At 42.7% G+C, this 18,749-nt stretch overlaps 1 protein-coding gene across 3 annotated transcripts in view; it reads left to right on the plus strand.

The window, feature by feature from the left end:
• The first annotated feature begins 2,641 nt into the window (after positions 1-2,641).
• The window catches only part of NEDD4L (NEDD4 like E3 ubiquitin protein ligase), a 217,193-nt gene continuing 201,085 nt past the window's right edge, over positions 2,642-18,749 (plus strand). For all 3 annotated transcript variants that reach the window (XM_075268361.1, XM_075268377.1, XM_075268368.1), the window contains exon 1: positions 2,642-2,996. In XM_075268361.1, the coding sequence (XP_075124462.1) occupies positions 2,952-2,996 (45 nt within the window). In that variant the 5' untranslated portion in view covers positions 2,642-2,951. The remainder of the gene's footprint in view (positions 2,997-18,749) is intronic.

The following is an 18,749-nucleotide window of genomic DNA, read 5'->3' on the forward strand; positions in this document are numbered from 1 at the left end:
GATGTAATGTACAATGCCAAGTGTCAGATGGAGAGGTGTAATGTACAATGCCAAGTGTCAGATGGAGGGGTGTAATGTACAATGCCAAGTGTCAGATGGAGGGGTGTAATGTACAATGCCGAGCGTCAGATGTAGGAGTGTAATGTACAATGCCGAGCGTCAGATGTAGGAGTGTAATGTACAATGCCAAGTGTCAGATGGAGGGGTGTAATGTACAATGCCAAGTGTCAGATGGAGGGGTGTAATGTACAATGCCAAGTGTCAGATGGAGGGGTGTAATGTACAATGCCAAGTGTCAGATGGAGGGGTGTAATGTACAATGCCAAGTGTCAGATGGAGCAGTGTAAAGTACAATGCCAAGTGTCAGATGGAGGGATGTAATGTACAATGCCAAGTGTCAGATGGAGGGATGTAATGTACAATGCCAAGTGTCAGATGGAGGGATGTAATGTACAATGCCAAGTGTCAGATGGAGGGGTGTAAAGTACAACGGCTCCCCTGGACTCTGGAGCAGTGGAACATGTTTATGGAGTAACCAATCACTTCTCTGTCTGACAATCTGATGGACCAGTTTGGGTTTGGTGAATGCCAGGAGAACATTACCTGCCTGACTACCTTGTGCCTTCGGTGGAGAAGGAGAGCGAGTGCTCCGCTGACTTCATTACCCAGTAAATCTCCAGTAAAGGGAAATATTAATGCTCCAGCAGACCAAGACATTCTGGACAACTGTCGCTTCCAACATGGTGGGAAGATTTTGGTGAAGGCTTCTTTTCTGTTCCAACATGACTGTGCCCTAGTGTCCTTAATTGGGGCAATTTGGGGTGGAAGAACTTGACTGGCCACACGGAGCCCTGACCTGAACCCCATCCAACACCTGAGAGATGTATTAAGACAGAGATGTGGATCCGGGTCCTGTCAATCTCCAACACCAGTGTCTAATGTAGGGGTGAAATTTTCCACTGTTAGTCCTGACAGAACACACGAGGTTACACAATAATGTATCAGCCCGTCAGGTTTCTCAGTATGTTCCTTATAATTATTGAGATACCAAGTATCCTTGCACATGTTCTTACAAGTATCTCAGGTTTATGACACTTGGAGTAATTAATCTTGGCGGCATTATCCTGATAGAAGGTGCGGAGGGGCTGATGTGGGAACATAAGGAATTCGACTCAAGAGGGTGCACCAGAGATTAGAGGAATTTATAATGGACCTGAATGCTGCCTGCGGGGTCACAAAAGATCATCCAAGATCATGAACTTGTTAGAATTTCCTTATAGCTCATGCCTTGACTCACTAAGGAGTCTCGAATCTTCCTGGAATGATTGTAATTATCCTGGTTTGTCACGTAGCAGATCCAAGAAAGGAACATGAGACTGCAGATTCAGACTACACAGGGTTTGTCTGACACATTGATCAGTACAGGAGCTGTGGACAAAGAATGGTCTATGTCTTATCTTCTATTGTAATCCCGTCTGTGGTGTAATTGAGGTTGAGGCGACTACTGCAGAGAAACCCAATATGGAATGAGTGTCAGTGTCAGTTATAATGGAGGGGAGTGCGTCTGTATCTGTCATTTAATGTCCTGTGATGGATGAGAGCAATGGACACGTGAACCTAGCCTTAGTGGCCAGAGTGAAAATTGCAGGTGCAAAATGCAAAATTCTAAATAAAAATGATTAAAAAAAACAAAACGTGTAACTGAAAAACTTGGCCTTAGGGTGACGCCTTCCCATAAATCTTTCACAAGGCGCAGTTAAGCATTAGCAAGGACTCCGCATCTTATTAAAACCTATATGTCCGGTTGTTAATGAGCGATCCCTTCCTCCGCCAGCTGCGTGCCCATCCATGTAATCCTCTCCAACAACACTCCCTTGTCATGTTGCAGTTCCTGAATTTTGCAATTCCACATTTTGCATTTCCTCTAGTGCATGCAAGGAGCTGCTTGTACTGCAGAGGTGACATCAGCGCAGCAGTGCAGTAAAGCAGTCACCCTGTCATTTATTAATGTCCCTGCCTCTCAGGTCCCATGATCCCCATGTCAGTGTTATCTCAGCCATGAACATGTGGACTTTGACTCTTTGCAGCCTAGTAATAATAACTAGAGGTCAAACTTTATCAATCTCAGCCCTGCAAGCCACAGACAACTCAATATCCCCAGCCCATAGGAAAGAGACTTTGCCCTAAATACTGAGCCCACACTGGGGGGCTGGACTGTGTAATTTGTTGCAGAAAATGCCTATTAACTGATTACCAGCTCCATCAATGCATCACATGGCATCCTCTGGACTGCCACTAGGGGGCGCTGTTGTATTGGCTAAATTGCATTGATTTAGGGGTTTGTTTTTTTTTCTGCAAGATTAGAAAATGGAAGTGTTTTGTTGATGACAGTGTCTGTGTACAAACATGACTGGATACAAAGATTCCAGAGCAGGATGGATACATTGTATCCCAGGGCTCACTGCAAGGTTTGCTACATTTGCACAGTCACAATAAGTTCTGGATTCTTATTAATCAGATGTAGCAGAGGCAGGAAAGTGCAGCACAACCGAACCTGACAGCTGCAGGGTGACCCCAGCCATTGGGTGCCCTGCTTCCTCTCCACGCCTTTATGGGTTGGGGCTGGCCCCTTGTAGGGCAGGAAGGGCTGGCTAGTCACTCCTCCCTCTATGAGTCTGTGGGTTTGTCTGAGAGCTGAAGCAGGGAAAGCTCCCAGGGACTCACATTAACCAGTTTTGGGGCGTCCTCTATTGAAGGCTGTGGAGCAGAAGAGCCCCCCAAACCTTGTGCATGGATTACTGATCCTTCTGGAGACCCCAGGGCCCCAGCAGAGTTGAGCTGCAGGAAGGACTCACCTGTCCTATTGTTATATTCACCTGGACATACCCCCAGTGGATCCCCTCAATTGCATTCCTATGATCTAGGGCTTGTAGACCACCTCCGGGACCTCCATGGCGACTGTGGTTGAGCCAATTTATGGGCTTTCAGAAGATGAAGTAAGTGCAAGTTTCTGCTTTATCTCCATTGTGGAAAGTCCATTGTTGTTTTTATCATGTGGGGCTGGGGTCTGGTGGTGAGATGCCAGGGCTGGGGTCTTACTTACTGAGCATCCTCTACTTACATTACAGGAAGTTTCCCTGGATGGATTTGGGGATGTTTATGTGAAGGAATTGTCTGTATCCAGCTTGGGTATATGGGATCCCCAGATATCAGCGTTGAACACTATAATGCACCCCATTACCTACGCAGACCTGTCATATGATCATCTCCAAGAGGCGCTGCAGCAGCTGAGATGTATGAGAGCCATCTATGTAATGCCACTATTCCAGCTCCCGCACAGGTTACCACCCAGCTTTTCTAGAACTCTTCCTCATTACACAATGATAAGAGAGCTGAGAAAGCCCCATTGCATAACTAACCAAATGTGCCAGTCAGAAGTCAGGTAAAGCTGGGTAGTCGTGTGGTCACTCAGCTTTCCCTGGATCGGGTATCATTTGGAAATGAGTAATATAGGAGGGTGACATCCATTCACTGGTGATCAGGGGTTGCCCATTTGCAACTTTACCCAAAATGATGGAAAACCACAGAACTATGGAGGTGAGAAGGATTTGTGTCCACTGCTGGAAGACTAATGGGAAGACATTATAAGCAGTTACCTGTAAAATGCTGCTTATTCTGATCAGTCTCCTGCACCAGCGCCTCCAGCCATAGAACAAGTAACACACATTGGAATAGTTCTTATGGGTGTCCAAAAAAAGTGCCCTGACTACAAGGACTGTCCAGGAATTTACTGCCGGTGATTTATTGCAGGGCGATCCAAAGTCTGTCCAGGGATCCCTGCAGCCTGGTGTGGCCTCAGCTCAGGGCAGTGTTGGTACATGACATATCCCAGGCTGGGGAGTGTCAGTGTCACTACTGCCCCCCCATCATCAGGCTTGTGTGTGTATATATACATGTATACGCTTACACCAGGTAACTATAAGCCATGGCAGATCATGGTGTGTGCTGTCAGCCTGGAGCAGAGGTCAGGGGCTGCGATAGAGGCTTAATCTGTGGGATTTACCAGACAGCATAGATTACTGGTAGTAGATGAGACCAGCACATCCATCTAACAGCCAGCGGGGGGCGTTAACCTCTGCAGTACCAAACATCTATCTATCTATCCATCTATCCCATATACAAACTACATATCATATCCACTTATGTCTGCTTCATATCATATGTTTACTATCTATGTATCTCATATCTATATCTTGATCTGTCTATCATATCCATCTATCTAACCCATATACAGTCTATGTATCATATCAGTCTGTCTTCTGTGTATCATACGTCTCATCTATCTACCTATGTATCTCATGGTCTGTCTATATCCTATCCATCTCTTTATATTAGATCTATGTATCTATTTCATATCCATCTTTGCTACATTCACCTCTGCATTGGAACCGCCCTTGTAGATTCCGTTAAAAAAAAAAAGTGGATAAAATAGTGCAACTTGCTGCGCCATTATATCCAGTAACGTGATGGGCGATATACAGAGCCCTAATCTAGTCAATAAGGTCCATCAATCACCATTGGTGTCCACCATGAACCATATCTGTAACCAGTTTGCTATTTTTCTGTTCCTGTGATGGAATTGACAAACTGATGCAAATGTGAACACAACATTACCATGTTCTATCTTGCATGTACATCATTGTAAGAAACTCAAATCTATCTATCTATCTCCTATATGTCTATCCTACCCATCAGTATGAGTATCGGGGTTCCCATGTTGCGGTTTGCTTGTGTCATTACACGCCCCTGTGTTCCAGCAGATGGATACATTACACTCGGGTTTACCTTCATTACATCACGCCCTTTACACACTAGTAAACAATCTTCTACTCCAAAAATCTGTTCTTACACACAACAGTGTTGGCCGTGTGACAAAGTTCCACCCTCGGCTCACCTTTCGGAGGATGAAAACATTCGCTGTAGGTTTTGCTGAAATGTTGCAGGTGATGACAATGCCAAGTATAGAGATCCTTAAAGGCAGACTGACCTCTATACTATTATATTCTACTATACAATAGCTGTTCCTTTATATTCTGAGTAATTCATGTAAATGTAGCAGAGTTGATTGTGTCATATAATGAACAAGAACATTTTATTGGGCAGCCCCCACTATGTTGCTTATTGGGGGGCTAGCTGACAATCGAAGACTACTATGGTTAGTCTTAAAAATTCTCTAATTTCTTAATACACAGACTTTCCCCCCACATATCCACATACTTGTCCTACTGAAAATCATAAACACATGTTCTGACATACTGAGCTCTGCTGCATCCATCTGTTTTCCATTGCAACCATTATTGAGAACAATGCAACAATTTTTTTTTTTAAAGGGGACCTTTCACCCCCCTCCAGTCTTTGCTTCCTTCAGTAGCCATTTCTCCACTGATTCCAGTGCAGTTGGAATTTTTTCTCTAGCCCCCACCATTCCTGAGCTATCGGTGCTGTAATTCTGCACTCTATTGTCAGGTGGGCGGTGTCAAGGAGGAGCAGGCAGAAGGACCGCCCTCTGGTGGCAGAAAGCGTAATTGTGCTGAGAATATAAACACTGATTTCTCAGGAATGGTGGGGACTAGAGAAACAATTTCAAGTGTACCGGAATCAGGGAAGCGGTGTCTGTTTAGGGATGGGTGTGGTGAAAGGTCTTCTTTAAATGGATCTTTCACACGATCTGTGTGTCCAAAGGTGTGGATTGGGCAGTGCCAGGATGGCTTCGTGCCTGTAGATGTGCAGAGAGATGAGCCGCGGCCTTTGCAGGGCTTTTAAATACTTTATAATGCGTCATCTGGATGAAGTCTGGGGCAGAAAATCAATAATGTGATGTGTGTGGAGAGGAATGATGAGACGTCTTCTCTCTGCTGTCACTTAGACCAGGCACTGACTGGCGGGGAGAGGAATGCAGCAACATAAAGACTGAATTCAAGGCGAATAATGCTTAGGAATGACCCCCCCCCCCCCCATTTCCCTCCTCTTGGCCTTAACAAATGTATAGTATCCAGGGCTAAACACTGGAGGATTCTGTATGGAAGTGTCTGCGCACACCGAGCTCTGCTACACTTCAGCTTATTTCCTGCATGTGACACTTATGTAGAAACTCTGGAAAGAGGAAATGTATTCAGTAGGGAATGCCCCCGAGAATACAATGAAAGTCGCACTGATGTAATGTGTTCTCGCTGCACATTTGGGATCGTGCCAGCGTATACATATGTAGCAGAGCTGAATTTGTCTCTTTATTCTTTGGAGTGGCTTTTTTTTTTTTGCAGAACAAAACAGATCCTTTTATTTTAGGTCTCATATGAGAAGTTATTGCTGTCATTGATCTTGTCAAATGAGGAGGAATATAGTATATGGAGTTTGTATGTGTGTGTATATATACACATTACTTATCCTGTACTGATCCTGAGTTACATCCTGTATTATACTCCAGAGCTGCGCTCACTATTCTGCTGGTACAGTCACTGTGTACATACATTACATTACTTATCCTGTACTGATCCTGAGTTACATCCTGTATTATACCCCAGAGCTGCGCTCACTATTCTGCTGGTGCAGTCACTGTGTACATACATTACATTACTTATCCTGTACTGATCCTGAGTTACATCCTGTATTATACTCCAGAGCTGCGCTCACTATTATGCTGGTGCAGTCACCGTGTACATACATTACATTACTTATCCTGTACTGATCCTGAGTTACATACTGTATTATACTCCAGAGCTGCGCTCACTATTCTGCTGGTGCAGTCACTGTGTACATACATTACATTACTTATCCTGTATTATACTCCAGAGCTGCACTCACTATTCTGCTGGTACAGTCACTGTGTACATACATTACATTACTTATCCTGTACTGATCCCACCTAAAAGTGAGTTCCATGCTGGAGAACAACTCCCACCCCATGTATGAGACCGTGACAGAACTTGGCAGCACTGTAAGTGACCGACTGCTTCACCCCAAGTGTGAGAAGGAGCTATCAGAGATCCTTCCTCCCAATCGTGTTCAGGCTGTATAATCTACCCTGTTTCCCCGAAAATAAGACATCCCCCAAAAGTAAGGCATGGGGGGAGGTTTTGTTAAATTGCCTAATATAAGGCACCCCCTGAAAATAAGACATCCCCAAAAACACTGCAGCCGGCAGAACAGGTGCACAGGTATGCCGGCTGCTGCCTTTGCTGTGATACCACTGTTCCTGCTGCTGTAAGATAAGCTGTGAAAGCATCGTATGCTGCGGGGAGTCCACTCTCCCAGCTCATCCCACAGCAGCCGGAACAGTGGTATCACAGCAGAGGAGGCAGCCAGCTTTCCTGTGCACACGGAGCACAGCGTTCAGCCGGCTGCAATGCCCACTAAGTAAGGCTCTCCGGCACAACCGCCGGAACCCTCACTAATCTTTGCTAAGCCCCACCAACCACTTCCACCACCGTGACCAACAGCAGCACCAGCGCTGCTATGAAGATGGGGAAGGTAACTAGCATACCTCCCCACCACCACCTCTTGCACCACCTACAACCGGCAGTCATGCCGGCACTCCATTAAGGAAACGCCGGCATGACTGCTGATTGTCCCCCGCTCCATAAGACATCCCCCGAAAATAAGACAGGTCATATATTTTGGAAGAAAATTTAATATAAGACACTGTCTTATTTTCGGGGAAACAGGGTACATCAGGCTAAGTGGAGATCACTCCGCACAGAGAACTAAATGATCATGAAGTCTTCTTTTCTCTTTAGTTGCTAGGACTCCTCGTATATTTTCTATCTATGAGCTTGTATGTGTCTTTCTTGTAATATATTACTGTATTATCTCTGCTGCTGTAACGCACTGAATTTCCCCATGGAACTATTGAAGGAATTTCTTATCTTATCTTGTGTAAGGGACATTCCATCTCATGACTCCTTGGCTCCAAATGATCCTATAGATTAATTTGACTTGTTCATGAATTTTAATTTCTCTTAATCCCGATTAGTAATTAGTCATTGTAATACTTGAGCTTGCACTCAGACCCAATCTGACAGACGTCACCTGTGGGGTATGGGTGTTGTCCTATGGGATGAGAACATTTTTGTGTGGGTTCCCTTTAAATGGGCGTTCCACGTTCTTCTTATAGGCCTATTGTAGAGATAGATTGTAACCCTGGGGTCTCCACCAATTCACAGCACATGGGGTGCTGCAGCAGCCGGCGTCCATACTGTGTGTATACAATGATCTTGCTGTGCCAGTATACAGTAAGGGCCATACGGCAGATTTGCTACTAAAATCTCTGCATATGTTCTATTCACCTGCATGCGGTAGAATATCTTATTCACATGTATGGGGAGATGATCAGGAGCCGAAATGACCTTTGTTCTTTAGTGCAAAAGGGCAGGAAATTTATAAGGAATATTGTAATACAGTTTTTCATAATAAAAAATTCTACTTTCTCCTTATCTAATCACTTTTCCTCTTTGCTAAACTGACTTTCACTCTAAAAATCTGCTAAATTCATGAGGTGTGAGCAGAGAGGTAAGTAGTCTGATGCTGGAGCTAAATAAGAGCTTTCTCTCACAACCAAAACACTTTATCCCCATTAAGTCAGTACTTCTCTATCTATGTCCTGCATGGACCTGAACATACCCCAGAGTATAATAATATCCGTTCCGTTTTGGACGTGTGCCATGAACGGGTTCGCCCAACAATTACAGGGATTCGTCAGCCTGCCGCTTGAGGAGACACGCTCCTCTCTCCTCATGGCAGTTGCGGCCTTGCATCTAGGCTCCACCAGCCAGCGCAGGGAGGACTGTATACTACAGCTATGGTGATTGTTAGATATTGGGTTCACTACATAGTGCATATTGAATTTGATGCCTCTATAGGGTATACAGGTACATTTTATATCTGTAATGTTACAGAGAGAACAGATAAACACATTTTAATGCATTTGTTCCCAGGCCCTTGTGCCCTCGAGACTCCTTATTTGATGGTGAGGAATGCAACGTGTGGAGGCAAAAATTCTGCTGGTACCAGGATCTGCGTTCTCGGTTTTCTTTTTGTTTTAACCCTAAAACCTGTTTTACTCCTTTGAGTCAGAACAATAAATTTCCTGACATCATTGTTTGGGTGTTTTTCTGCAGGAACAGGTAATTTAGAGAGCGGCGGATCTCACAGAGCTGGCAGGGAAATTTCTGAAATTCATTAGATTAAATCTACTTTATCATACTGAAGTCTGGTGGGAGAGAGATGAAACATCCGGGATTAGCTTCAAGTGCCGCTGTGACTAGGAAACGTCTGGAAGAAAACTATACTCGGTATACAAGAGCCATTCACCAGGCATTATTCCACTTCACCTATACCTCATACCAACACGTATAGTAGTTATATTGTTGTACATAGGAGCACTATTATAGTAGTTATATTCTTGTACATAGGAGTAAGTATTATAGTAGTTATATTCTTGTACATAGGAGTAGTATTATAGTAGTTATATTCTTGTACATAGGAGCAGTATTATAGTAGTTATATTCTTGTACATAGGAGCACCATTATAGTAGTTATATTCTTGTACATAGGAGCACCATTATAGTAGTTATATTCTTGTACATAGGAGGCAGTATTATAGTAGTTATATTCTTGTACATAGGAGCAGTATTATAGTAGTTATATTCTTGTACATAGGAGCACCATTATAGTAGTTATATTCTTGTACATAGGGGGCAGTATTATAGTAGTTATATTCTTGTACATAGGAGCAGTATTATAGTAGTTATATTCTTGTACATAGGAGCACCATTATAGTAGTTATATTCTTGTACATAGGAGCAGTATTATAGTAGTTATATTCTTGTACATAGGAGTAGTATTATAGTAGTTATATTCTTGTACATAGGAGCAGTATTATAGTAGTTATATTCTTGTACATAGGAGTAGTATTATAGTAGTTATATTCTTATACATAGGGGGCAGTATTATAGTAGTTATATTCTTGTACATAGGAGCAGTATTATAGTAGTTATATTCTTGTACATAGGAGCAGTATTATAGTAGTTATATTCTTGTACATAGGAGGTAGTATAGTAGTTATATTCTTGTACATAGGAGCAGCATTATAGTAGTTATATTCTTGTACATAGGAGGCAGTATTATAGTAGTTATATTCTTGTACATAGGAGTAGTATTATAGTAGTTATATTCTTATACATAGGGGGCAGTATTATAGTAGTTATATTCTTGTACATAGGAGCAGTATTACAGTATTATAGTAGTTATATTCTTGTACATAGGAGCAGTATTATAGTAGTTATATTCTTGTACATAGGAGGCAGTATTATAGTAGTTATATTCTTGTACATAGGAGGTAGTATTATAGTAGTTATATTCTTGTACATAGGAGCAGTATTATAGTAGTTATATTTGTGTACCTAGGGGGCAGTATTATTGTAGTTATATTGTTCCCTATGAGGGCATTGTTATATTAATCTATAATGGTACAGATTGTATAGCTTTGCCTTTATCAGAGTTGTTGTCTTTAGTCAATACTACTTTCCCAGATTCCTACTTCACTCTCGTACTACAGGTTCTTGCTTCGCACCCTTCATCGCTTGACCTTAGATTCCTGGGCCATCTGTAATGAATATTTTTGGTTTTTGACCTCCGGGGTGTCAAGGCTAATTGGCTCAAAGCTGAGAAGCAAGTTTGAGATTAACATTTGCAGAATTCTGCTGTGAAGGTGAAGAAGATTCCTGTCGGGGTTATGTCCGCTGTGAGACAGGTGTTTATAACCCTGCCATACTGATGCTATCAACCTCTGCACGTGCACAGTCGGCCTTATTCACATTGTGAATGTTTTACTGATTATTTCAGAAACTGTAAACAAAATCCTTTTGTAACAGTTTCAGAATAATCACTGCAAAAAAACCCTGTGTGCAATGTTTGAATGAGCGCTTATGTACTCGAATGCACTGCCTGTAATCTGTCAGCAGAGACCGCCGCACGTTTGCTGTTGCAGCCTGTATTCCGCACAGCAGTTGCAGGTTTCGGACACTTGGCTTGTATATTTCAATGTGTTTTTTTTTTTCCACTATACAGTAAATTTATTTTGGCTGTGAGAAATGGAAACAAAAAGGATTGGAGAACAAAGCTTGTATGTGTTATTCCCGCACCTTCTAGGCGGCTGGAATCAATACCGGAGACGTTGGAGGCGCGTGGGGAGGCTTTATACCTCACAGGCCTCATGCTGTGCGTCCATGGGCACGAGGCGGCTTTCAGGTCGTGGTGATCAATGTCTTCACTTTTATGTTTTGCGCGGTTATAGGATTTCTAGTTCTATTCAACGGGGTCACTAAGGGATGAAAGGAGGTTTCCTGAAGGTCCGCCATATACTTTGTAATAAGGCAAGACAGACTCGTGGAAGGCGCACGGCAAACATGTGGACCACCGGGGCACGGAGAAGGAAACTTTTCTCGACTGGTCGGGAAGATTCCAACTTATTGTTAACAGTAACGTTCAATGTCTCTGGCAAAAAGAACTTGGAGTTCATGGGTAGTTCAAGTCTCCATAAACTCTAAGTCCTGTAGCCGAAGACATTGAACTTTTCTGACCCCCCCCAAGATCTCCTGCATTGTCTTGAAGTCGAATGACCCCCCTACTTGGTGGGAAACTCCTCCTCAAGCCTTCCTTCTTTTTGGTCCAATGTCCAATGTTTGCCTTGGGGCCCAGCCATTAATTACACCATATCAATCTCGCCAATCAACTCTCTGGCACCCCAATCTAATAGGGGGGACCCTGTCATCAAAGCTGTTACTTTCCCCAGTCTGAGGTGTTGAGTCCAGATATCTTATAACCCCTCAGCTTTTACCTATCCATAGGACGATTCCCATGGAAGCCGCCATCATCCAGGGTAGTCCTTCCTGACTGACACGTTCTTCCATGGTCCTGAGACATATCACACATGACAAGATGCTGGATAGACCTGGGCTATAATCTCCTTCTGGTTAGGGGATCTATAAGAAAGGGGAAAAAAAATCTCAGACCATTTGTAAAATAAACTTTCCCCAGGACCAGAAACTTCCTTTGTCATCTTTTAGCAGTCGCCTACAACCAAACAAGTCATCTATCCTGACTGGTCTGCTTTAGTAAATGCCAGGATTTCCCATGAATTAATGTTATTGAATTGTAACCTGTGCTGTTCCTCTGGAAATGTATCTAAATTGACAAGTGGGTGTTACCATCTCCAGGGGGAATGAGGGGGTTTTATTATGTAAAAGTTTTTAATATAATTAATCTAAAATACATGTGTATGGCATTGCTGGGATCTTGGTGATCTGAATAATATATTATTTATTAATAATATTATATTAATTTATTACACACGGTGAACACTTACAAAATGTAAATAAAATAAAAATAGAAAAATCTGCAAAATTGAGTTCTCCCTCCCCCCCCCCCACCATTTCTTTAAAAAAAAAAAGTCTCCTAAAATGCTACCACTGAAAACTACATCTCATCCAGAAAAAAACAAGTCCCTATATGGATACATTGGCTAAAAAATAATAATCTCTTGATTAATTGTGTCGGTATATGGAATACCTGTAAAACCTTATTTATGCCACAAGGTGAATTTTATTTTTTTTAAGACTTGTTTTGTTTTTTCCTTACATATCTGTATAAGGGTTTGTGTTTTTGTGGGATGAGTTTGTTTTCAATGGCAGCATTTTGTGGTACATAAAACTTATTGATGTGTAAAATTTTTTTTAAAATATTCTACTAAGTTTTATGTACGAACAAAATGGTGCCACTTAAAAATACACCTCATCCCACAAAAGACCCCTCTTATACGGCTATGCCCATGGAAATATAGAAACGTTATAAGTCTTGCAATGCAACATGGACCAAAAAAAGTTTGCAAAACAATTCTTTGGACGTTTGAGAAATGTTGGACCGGCGACGTCCCCAGAGGTCAGTTGGAGGATAAAAGATGAACTCTAAATCGCTGAGAGTCCTGCGTTGCGTTGACTTCTGGTGTTGGCACGATGCAGGTTGCTGGAACTCTCCTGGCAGATCGGACTTGGCCGTGGAATGTATTAAATAAATAACGCCTGTGAATTTGATCAAACACCATTAATGTTCTTTAAATAGCAGCGAGCTCCTACCACCGAGCAGACTTTCCAGTGCGGAACGCGGTGCATTAACTGTGACAATGCTCTCTATTATCTGCTGGAACCGGATTTATTTACTGGTGGTAGATTTCGCATGTTTCATATCTCCTGACATTGCTATGCGCTGGATGGTGCCTGACATTTTGCAGACTGTGTGCCCCTCCTTGCCTTCTGTACAGTTTTTGTGATGTCTATGGTACCTGGCTTCCTCCTCCTGCTCCATCTCTTAAAGGGGTTGTCAGGTCACACACAAACAAACTACTTAGAATGCTAAAAATAATAAAAGTAGCCATAGCCAGCTAATAGGGGTGGAGTTTATCTAAATATACTTAAAAATTTTGCACAACTTGGAAAATATCGTTAATATCGGACTTCCGGGCACCTTACTGATCAGCTATAGGGGCTGCGACGCTCAGGAGAGTGCAGTCATCTCTTAATTGAATACAAAGCACAGCACCAAATATCATATAGTGGTTAGGTCTGGTATTGCAGCTCAATTCAATTCACTGATTGGAATGTATTTGCAAAAATGCCAAATGACCCATGAGTGAAATGTTATAAGCCAAGGAAGAGGCCGCAGGGCTTAGTGGATCTTTGAGGATGTAGGGATTTGCCCCCCCCCCCCCTGCTATTCTGGAAATCCCCCTTGATGACTGATATGTAGGTATGTATACATTGATCACAAAGACTGGGTAAGAGACAGACTAAAAAAAAAAAAAAAAAAAAAAAAAATTCCTTTTAAAGGGGCTGCACAGGATTAAAAAACATGGCTGTTTCTTCTTCTTAGAAAGTGATTTCACATCCATTGGTCACCTGGTAATGCTACAGCTCAGTCTCTGCAGTATGACCATAAGATCAATGGACGTGATGTCACTTCCTGCCTCCCCTTTTTTCAAAATGACTGACTACAAATATGCATGGGAACTTGCAAATCTGTCTTCCATGATGTAATTAGGAAGTCAGGTGCCTCAGTGTTGCAAACCAATAGAGGGCACTCACTGGAATGTGCAAGCCTGTCTTCCCTGATGTAATTAGGAAGACAGAATTTGAGTCTTGGACTATTCTTCACCCTCTTATGATGCAAAGTTTAGCTGGTTCCTTTATGTTAATTGGTCTGTGACCTCACTTCCTCGGAATTTGATTGGTTAGTGTCCTCCAAGCTCCACCCCATAGGCTCAGTTAGACATTGGCAACGCTTGCAGACTCGTTCGTGCCTTGGGGTCATTGAAAAAGTAAGAATGATGGTGGCCAACACTTCAGACGTGTTCCCATGCAGGATAGGGTTGGAGTTAAAATGGCCTGTGATTGGAGTGTGTGCACCGTTTTTATAATAGCATGTGATGTAGTTCATATAATCCCTCGCCCTCCTACCTGCACACAGCACAAGATCATCTTTTTAATTTTCTACTAAAATTGCTTTCTATTTTGGGCTTTGTTTAAAAAATTTTTCCATTTCTTCTGCTTGCAAGGATATAATGTCACATGCTCCTATACCTGTATTATATACTGTACATAGAATTACCTATAGGGTGAGGCGAGTAAAATGTCAGGGACCACCTTACTGTATACATTAGGGGTCTGCACTGGTGTCTGTATACTCTAATTACCCCGATTTGCTTCCTATACCAGATTTGTTTCTTATTGTGTATAGGTCCAAGGCCGTCTCCGTATTTGCTAATGGATTCTGAAAAGTAGCACAGTGTTTGCACCCCCCTATGATATATATGATTGATCGTTTTGGTCTCGGATTGTGCGGCGATCGTTTTGGTCTTGGATCGTGCGGCGATCGTTTTGGTCTCGGATCGTGCGGCAATTGTTTTGGTCTTGGATCGTGCGGCGATCGTTTTGGTCTTGGATCGTGCGGCGATCGTTTTGGTCTTGGATTGTGCGGCGATCGTTTTGGTCTCCGATTTGCCATTGATCACTCCCCGTTACAGTTTGGTGTCTTCACCGGTGCCCGCCTGGTAGTCTCTTTGTAGCTTATCTTCCCCTGGGAGACGAGCGGCATTGATTTTTTTTCCATTCAGGTGATTGAGGAGTCGGATTGTGATGGCCACAGTATTCCATTACATGGTAAATGAATAGGAACATTGTATGTGTATTAAATACGCTGCATTGTATCTCACAGCCTGGCACACTGCCTGGTATTTTATATGGCAACTGGCTGGTTCCTAATTGTTGTGTGTCTTCTTATTTTATGAGCGGCCTTGTCATAGATCACTGTGTGTTAGACAAGCGAGCAGTGTCCTGGGAGGCGGAATCGTATTAGATGTGATGCAAGGTTAATAGGATGGCAGCAAAGTGTCAGTGTGATCAGTGACCTGTGCCTGACCAGCTGTGGTGTCCCAGCAGAGACAACCCTCAGGTCCCATAGCATGCCTTATAGTCTTACAAGGACTCCCTTCCACTTGGAAAGACCACAGCATTTTAGGGACCTTGTTACAGATGCTGCATTGGAACCCGGGAGATGTCAAGTGTTATTCCCACTTTCATTCCAACTTATGAAGTTTCCTGAAAACCTTCCTCTCCATTCAGTGGAAACAAATTATATACCAAATATTTTTCATTTACTATCTTGGGTTTTCAGGGAAAGCAGAAGCTCCAATAGTTGTTCCTGGCCCCAGGGCCCGAGGTTACATTGGAATGTGCGTTACATCCTCGGATGTTCCAGATCCAAGGGAATTCCCTAAGAGCGATGCATGTTCTTCCATCAATCAGTTCCCACAGCAACAGTCTCTGCACACCAAGATGGATCGCTCGCCGTATCCTATATGATATACAGTATATAGTTCTCCAGGACGGCTCGCTCTCCGTATCCTATATAATATATATAGTTCTCCAGGACGGCTCGCTCGCCGTATCCTATATGATATACAGTATATAGTTCTCCAGGACGGCTCGCTCTCCGTATCCTATATAATATATATAGTTCTCCAGGACGGCTCGCTCGCCGTATCCTATATGATATACAGTATATAGTTCTCCAGGACGGCTCGCTCTCCGTATCCTATATAATATATATAGTTCTCCAGGACGGCTCGCTCGCCGTATCCTATATGATATACAGTATATAGTTCTCCAGGACGGCTCGCTCTCCGTATCCTATATAATATATATAGTTCTCCAGGACGGCTCGCTCTCTGTATCCTATATAATATATATAGTTCTCCAGGACGGCTCGCTCGCCGTATCCTATATGATATATATAGTTCTCCAGGACGGCTCGCTCTCCGTATCCTATATGTTGTATATAGTTCTCCAGGACGGCTCGCTCTCTGTATCCTATATAATATATATAGTTCTCCAGGACGGCTCGCTCTCTGTATCCTATATGTTGTATATAGTTCTCCAGGATGGATCGCTCTCTGTATCCTATATGTTGTATATAGTTCTCCAGGACGGCTCGCTCTCTGTATCCTATATAATATATATAGTTCTCCAGGACGGCTCGCTCTCTGTATCCTATATAATATATATAGTTCTCCAGGACGGCTCGCTCTCTGTATCCTATATGTTGTATATAGTTCTCCAGGATGGATCGCTCTCTGTATCCTATATGTTGTATATAGTTCTCCAGGACGGCTCGCTCTCTGTATCCTATATAATATATATAGTTCTCCAGGACGGCTCGCTCTCTGTATCCTATATAATATATATAGTTCTCCAGGACGGCTCGCTCTCTGTATCCTATATAATATATATAGTTCTCCAGGACGGCTCGCTCGCCGTATCCTATATGATATACAGTATATAGTTCTCCAGGACGGCTCGCTCTCTGTATCCTATATAATATATATAGTTCTCCAGGACGGCTTGCTCTCTGTATCCTATATAATATATATAGTTCTCCAGGACGGCTCGCTCTCCGTATCCTATATAATATATATAGTTCTCCAGGACGGCTCGCTCTCTGTATCCTATATGTTGTATATAGTTCTCCAGGATGGATCGCTCTCTGTATCCTATATGTTGTATATAGTTCTCCAGGACGGCTCGCTCTCTGTATCCTATATAATATATATAGTTCTCCAGGACGGCTCGCTCTCTGTATCCTATATAATATATATAGTTCTCCAGGACGGCTCGCTCTCTGTATCCTATATAATATATATAGTTCTCCAGGACGGCTCGCTCTCTGTATCCTATATAATATATATAGTTCTCCAGGACGGCTCGCTCGCCGTATCCTATATGATATACAGTATATAGTTCTCCAGGACGGCTCGCTCTCCGTATCCTATATAATATATATAGTTCTCCAGGACGGCTCGCTCGCCGTATCCTATATGATATACAGTATATAGTTCTCCAGGACGGCTCGCTCTCCGTATCCTATATAATATATATAGTTCTCCAGGACGGCTCGCTCTCTGTATCCTATATAATATATATAGTTCTCCAGGACGGCTCGCTCTCTGTATCCTATATGTTGTATATAGTTCTCCAGGATGGATCGCTCTCTGTATCCTATATGTTGTATATAGTTCTCCAGGACGGCTCGCTCTCTGTATCCTATATAATATATATAGTTCTCCAGGACGGCTCGCTCTCTGTATCCTATATAATATATATAGTTCTCCAGGACGGCTCGCTCTCTGTATCCTATATAATATATATAGTTCTCCAGGACGGCTCGCTCGCCGTATCCTATATGATATACAGTATATAGTTCTCCAGGACGGCTCGCTCTCTGTATCCTATATAATATATATAGTTCTCCAGGACGGCTTGCTCTCTGTATCCTATATAATATATATAGTTCTCCAGGACGGCTCGCTCTCCGTATCCTATATAATATATATAGTTCTCCAGGACGGCTCGCTCTCTGTATCCTATATGTTGTATATAGTTCTCCAGGATGGATCGCTCTCTGTATCCTATATGTTGTATATAGTTCTCCAGGACGGCTCGCTCTCTGTATCCTATATAATATATATAGTTCTCCAGGACGGCTTGCTCTCTGTATCCTATATAATATATATAGTTCTCCAGGACGGCTCGCTCTCCGTATCCTATATGTTGTATATAGTTCTCCAGGATGGATCGCTCTCTGTATCCTATATGTTGTATATAGTTCTCCAGGACGGATCGCTCTCTGTATCCTATATAATATATATAGTTCTCCAGGACGGCTCGCTCTCTGTATCCTATATGTTGTATATAGTTCTCCAGGACGGATCGCTCTCTGTATCCTATATGTTGTATATAGTTCTCCAGGACGGCTCGCTCTCTGTATCCTATATGTTGTATATAGTTCTCCAGGACGGCTCGCTCTCTGTATCCTATATAATATATATAGTTCTCCAGGACGGCTTGCTCTCTGTATCCTATATAATATATATAGTTCTCCAGGACGGCTCGCTCTCTGTATCCTATATGTTGTATATAGTTCTCCAGGATGGATCGCTCTCTGTATCCTATATGTTGTATATAGTTCTCCAGGACGGATCGCTCTCTGTATCCTATATAATATATATAGTTCTCCAGGACGGCTCGCTCTCTGTATCCTATATGTTGTATATAGTTCTCCAGGGCGGATCGCTCTCTGTATCCTAT

This window comes from Leptodactylus fuscus, chromosome 1, assembly GCF_031893055.1.
Source record: "Leptodactylus fuscus isolate aLepFus1 chromosome 1, aLepFus1.hap2, whole genome shotgun sequence".
NCBI classification, from domain to species: domain Eukaryota; kingdom Metazoa; phylum Chordata; class Amphibia; order Anura; family Leptodactylidae; genus Leptodactylus; species Leptodactylus fuscus.